The 6,000-nt window shown below is 35.9% G+C and overlaps 1 protein-coding gene across 1 annotated transcript in view; it reads right to left on the reverse strand.

Moving 5' to 3' along the window:
* CHAF1B (chromatin assembly factor 1 subunit B) overlaps positions 1-5,703 on the reverse strand; it is a 128,200-nt gene extending 122,497 nt beyond the window's left edge. The window contains exons 1-2 of the mRNA XM_053705943.1: positions 5,610-5,703; positions 1,319-1,442 (exon numbers count right to left, since the gene is read on the reverse strand). Coding sequence (XP_053561918.1) covers positions 1,319-1,441 — 123 coding nt within the window. The 5' untranslated portion in view covers position 1,442; positions 5,610-5,703. The remainder of the gene's footprint in view (positions 1-1,318; positions 1,443-5,609) is intronic.
* Between the last annotated feature and the right edge of the window lie 297 nt (positions 5,704-6,000).

The following is a 6,000-nucleotide window of genomic DNA, read 5'->3' on the forward strand; positions in this document are numbered from 1 at the left end:
TATGATACCGGAGATTCCAAATTAAAGTGCTTTCTAGAGGAGGTTGGACAATTGATCTAAAGGAGTTTTTTTTTGTTTTGTTTTTTTTTTGGGGGGGGGGGGGGGTCATCTTCAAGTCAAACCTTTTTTTTTTTCAATTTTTATTGCCGCAAGGAAAAACAAATTACATTTTACAAAAAAAAAAAAAAAAAATTATGCTTTTCCTAGAGGGGAGTCCAATTACAGGCCAATAACTGCAAACTTTGGTGTCAGCAGACATCCCCACTGGGCAGCAAAACATTCCAAACAAAAAGGCCTTTTCTGAAATTAAAGCTTTCCAAAAAAGAAGTTGTGTGATACATACATAAAAATAGGGGAAATTTGTATTTTTTTATTTTATTAGTCCCCATTTTCTGTAATGTAGGAATCCCTCTCCACCCCCTCAGCAGTTTATTTTATTTTTATAGTGTAGTGATATCTGTACACCCTCCTCCTAACCGTTTTCATTTTCTTTCTGTAGTGTAGGGAACCGACTCTCCCTCCTACCTGCTAAACCTTATTCTGCAGTGTAGGGGGAACTGCCCCATCCCTCCTGCCACCCACAATCACCAGTTCTATTTTTTTCTGTGGTGTAGGTATCCCTGCCCACCCTCCCCCTTAACAGTTGCGTCTACTTTTTTCTGTAGTGTAGGGACTCTTCCTCTCCTCTTGCAAAGGGTATTCTGTAGTGTAGGGATTCCCTGTCCACCAAAACCCATAACCGTTTTTAGCATATTTTCTGTAGGTAAGGGAACTTCCCTACCCCTGGAAAATACTGTTCCATAGTGTAGGGACATGCTCCATCCCTCCCAACCGCCTCCAATCACACCCCTCCAAACAAAGGCAGTATCCGATACAGGAAGTGACTGCCTCTATCGGAAATGCCTTCATATGGTAACAGAGCACAATCAGTTCATCCTTAGCATATAAAGGAAGATACCTTCTGCCCTTGATTGTGGCTCCTATTGTCACCTTTGTTACTAGGCAAAGTGCTGTGTGATGTAGTACCCATATCCATTTGGCACAAGGGGTAAATCTCTGCTGTTACACACAGCGAGTCAAATTCCAAACCTATGTTCAACAAGCTGTGAGAATTGCAATCTACTGAATGGTGTGTGTATATACATACATACATATACACATACATACATACATATACACAAAATAAACAACATCTCTCTGCAGAGAACATGCATATCTTTTTGGACACATTCATAATTCAAGTATGTGTAAATACTGTAAAACACTTCAGGATATTAGTTCAAATCAGAGGAGCTTAACAACATAATTACAAACTCACTCGCACAGCAAGGTCCACCCCTGCAGACGCCATTCTGTTTTTGTTATCAGTGCCATGCTGAAAATCCACACTATACACAGGCTCCTTATTGTGCCAAGCAATCTCACATGTAATGACCTTCATTCTGTGGAAAAAAATAAAGGAAAACACATATAGAAAGCATAACTATTAGTTTAATTGACGGTCAAGAACCTTCACTTGCATGATAATCTCAAGTACCTTCTTTGTCATATTTAAAGAGACAACAATTATTTATTTGTTCCATCCAAAAGAGTTTCAAATTACATATTTATGTTGCTGTGCTAAATAAACCAATTTTTGTGTTGAAGCTTGCCCCTTCACTTTGCAAGTTTCTCCCATCAGCCACTGTATTCATAGTATTTACAGCAGTATCAGTTTTGAAAAAGAAGCATTTCTTTTTTGTTTCAATTTAAACAGTTTAATATATAATTGTTGCTCTTTCACAAGAGCAGAGCTGGATAGATTTGTTAAGGATCTAGGAGATTGCCATACAAAATTAAGGCTTTTAATTAAAAGGAACATGCTAGTGTAAAAAATGTGCAGTGTTTTTATACTTACACTTTTTAAACCAACAGCTCCTACGGAACATGTGCAATAATTCAAAGAATATATGTATATGCATTTGTGATAGGCTGATGACTGTCACATGATACAGGAGTGGCGGAAATGGACATAACATTGAAAATAGTTAGAAAAAAAGCTACTTATTTGTAGTTCAAACTCAGTACTATTGCATTGTCTTATGTATTTGTTGATTATGCACCCAGAGGCAGAACTGGTCTTCACTTTCTGTGATGATTTTTGTTTTGTAAAAAAAATTCTGCAGGTCATTTTTAAATTAAATTAAATTTTAAATAAGGCAGTTACACTTAGGCACCAGTTCAATTGCAATGTGTTGGTTAACTGACGAATAAAGCAATTTTTAACATTGTATAATATAGTTCAGTAATTAAAAATTGCATTGCAAATTAGCTGCAAAAAAATAAAACATTTTTAAATGCCTCTTGAATAACCGTTTCCTTTTCTCTTGGTCTAACATAGATGTAGTAATAAAAAAAGATGCTCATATGAATAAACAGCTTTGCAGACTGGGAAAGGCTGGGGGCAGGTTTGGACAAAATCTCCAGTCAACAATGCGTGCGATTGAATATTTTACTGTTCACTCCAAACAGCACTATGCTCTGGATGCACTGTGTTAAGGAAAATGTATACAGTGCAGCCAGAGCACAGCTCTGTTTGAATAGAACAGCCTGATGTGGAGCAGCAATATAAAGTTAAAGCACCAACAGTTCCTGCAAGGTGTCCTTTTCTTTCTGCAGACATGCTGCATTTTCTACGATTACATCTTAGATCACTGTATGTTCTGCCTTGGGAATTATGCAAATCTACTGCATTTAGTGGTGTAATATAATTATCTCATTTGCTTTGTTGTCTTGATATCCTTTGTTCAAAAGCATACATAGGTAGGCTCAGGAGCAGCAATGCACTCATTAGTTTCAAACCAAAATAAGCAGTATTAACATACATTTTGCACAAAAAAAGTTAACATGTTTGCATAGTGCTTTAGTGAAAGGTCATTAAAGGACCACTCAATGCAATAGAATTACATAATTAACAAGTACATAATAAAAAGACAATGCAGGAACACTTACTCTGAATATCAAATAAGCAGCTGATTTTCTTCTGACAAATGTATATTTTCTCCCATTTTACGCCCCCCCCCCCTGTATCATGTGACAGACATCAGCCAATCACAGGCTAGTATATGTATACCTTGTGATCTTGTGAACATGCTCAGTAGGATCTTGTTCCCCAGAAAGTGTGAATATAAAAATACTGTGCAAAATTTGATAATGGAAGTAAATTGGAAAGTGTCTTGAAACTGCTGCTCTATCTAAATCATAAAAGTTTATTTTGACTTGAGTGTCCCTTTCAATTGCTTCATGTTTTAAAGGAACATGAAACCCATTTTTTTTCCCCATTCACGGTTCAGGCGGGACAAATGTTTTTTTTTTAGTGTATGCTATTTTCTTCTGTTATCAAAAGTGTTTTATTATCTTTTGCTCAAGGAGCAGCAATGCACAAATGGGACCACACCGGTAAGCCAATGACAAGAGGAATGTGTGCAACCAATCAGCTAGCTCACAGTAGTGATCTATCTGATAACAGAGCATACAATTTTAAAACACTTACCTATTTACTTCTGTCTGAATCATGAGAGCAAATATGGTTTTGATATCCCTTTAAGATGGTATTGTATTAAAATGACCATTAAAAGGGACAGAATACAATTTATTTAACTGCCTGTAATAGACACTGCTATAAAAAAAATAATATGCACATATACTGATATAAACATCCAGTATAAAACTGTTTAAAAACTTACTTAGAAGCTCACAGTTTAGCTCTGTTGAAAAGGTAGCTGGAAAACCCACTGAAAGTGGTTCTATAGCAACAACAACAAAAAAATCAGACACCCCCTCTCCACTTGCATATGAAAAGACGTTTTACACAAAAAGGAGCAAGCTGGAGTAGGTATACATCAGTATTCTCCTAAAACTTTAGGGCTTGGTTAGGAGTCTGAAAATCAGCACGTTATTTAAAAATAAGCAAAAATACTTTTTTTTTTTTTTTAATAAAAAAAAAGCAGTATAGGCTATATAAATGGAATATCTACAAAACATTTATGCAAAGAAAATTCTAGTGTATAATGTCCCTTTAAATTTGTTAGAATGGAATAATGAAATGCATAATAAAAAGTTAAAACGTCTTCCATTTCCCTGCCCCCTGTAACAGCCATAAGTGAATCACTGACTCATATGTACTGTATATACTGAACTCTTACAATATGCTCAGTATTTGCAGGTGCCTCAGAAAGTGTGCACATACAAATACTAGGCGCAATTTGATTTTTTTTTTTTTTTAATGGCATGCTTATCTGAATCATGAAAGAAAAATGTTGACTTTATTGTCCCTTCAAACTCTCATTTCTGTCCTCAATAAACCAACACTTTCTTGTAATACTTGCAGGAGGTGTGTCCTCCTCCACCAATAAAGCAGTGACAGTTGTCCTGATCAGCCAGTACAAAAATATACTGCAGTATTGCTTTCAATTTAAACAGCGTTAACCTAAAGCAACAGGAAACTTTTTTCCATGATTCAGATAAATCAGGTGTTAAACAAATTTCCAATTTACTTCTATTATCAAATTTGCTTTATTCTCTTGGTATCATTTGTTGAAGCAGCAGCTATACTGCCTCATTGCACACACATCTTTATAACCCTGTTGTATCATGTTAACCCTATAACTGGCGATATACTTAGAGGGTCTTTGCTTCACCTACAGAATGATAGCTTTGCTCTGCTAGATGTGCAAAAAGCATTTAATATACAAACATATTGTATTTTCCCATATATTTGTTTTGCATGTATATTGAGGGGATGTGTTGGTAGAGATATAAATAATTTGTAAAGTGCCACTTTATTCTGGAATGCTGGGTAAATTGTCACCAATTCATCAGATACATAAAACCGACAAAAACTAACAGGAGCAAACTAATAATGCATGAGTTTATAAATATGTATAAAAGTTTAATTGCATAATTTAAAAAAAAAATGTTTAAAGCAAAAGTATATATACACGTTAAAAAGGTTTTTAATATGTAACCTCTTGTGATCCTTGACTGAATTTGTATATGTAAACAATTAACTCTGAGGAGAAATCTGTTTGATTTTAAATAGCTTTTTCTCAAATACAAATACCAGGACCGAGTATATTTTTGTTTCTTTTTTTGAGTTCACAATGTTACACGGTATCACTTTGTATTTTATTTTTTGTTTGGTATTTTACCTTGGCTGTGATATATTGTTATTGATTTACACAGTAAACAATTTAATGTGAGGGGATTTCTGTGTTAACTAAACTTTTATATTGTGCAAACTGGTCTTGCCCAGTGGATATATCATACTGTTTTGTGTTCAGATCTCACTAAATCCGTAACATGAAGAGAAAAAGACCGGGAATCACTAAACACAACATTACACGTATCACATAACCACAGAGAACAATAAAGTTGTACAGGTCTATAATACAGTGTCACATATACCTAAATGACAAGCACCACATTATTACTGCTACCTAAAACAACGATCGGCTGCAGGCACTAGCAATTAACCATGAGCCCCAGCGCCGTGTAACTTTGATATTCATTGACTAGTGACAACATGGTATATTACGGTACCGAACAGCGGTAACTACCGGGATAATTACCTGCCAGGGAGGATACGCTGTGTCAGTGTTAATCGCTGAAGTAACTTTTGGTTTTCCCGCGCGCGCCCCGTATCTAGCACACAGTGACCTAATGGTTACACGAACGCACTGCAGCGCCACCTGGTGACAGGGAGGAGACAGCGAATCCACAGACGTACTTCAAATGCTGATATAAGTACACTTCTGTTCTTGCGGGGTTTTTCTAAGTCTTGTGCTTGTCCGTAGCTCCTTATGAGTTCTGTAACTTACAAATGCTGCAATTCAGCTGCTTTAGACAATATGCAGCATAAACCTAAGTTATAGATTTTGCTTTTTGGGCTTTCTTGGGAATGTGGGACAAAGCATAACTGTACACAGGGTTATAAAAAAGTAATGGTGTGTTGAAAAATGA

The sequence above is a fragment of the Bombina bombina genome, chromosome 3 (assembly GCF_027579735.1).
Source record: "Bombina bombina isolate aBomBom1 chromosome 3, aBomBom1.pri, whole genome shotgun sequence".
In the NCBI taxonomy this organism is placed as follows: domain Eukaryota; kingdom Metazoa; phylum Chordata; class Amphibia; order Anura; family Bombinatoridae; genus Bombina; species Bombina bombina.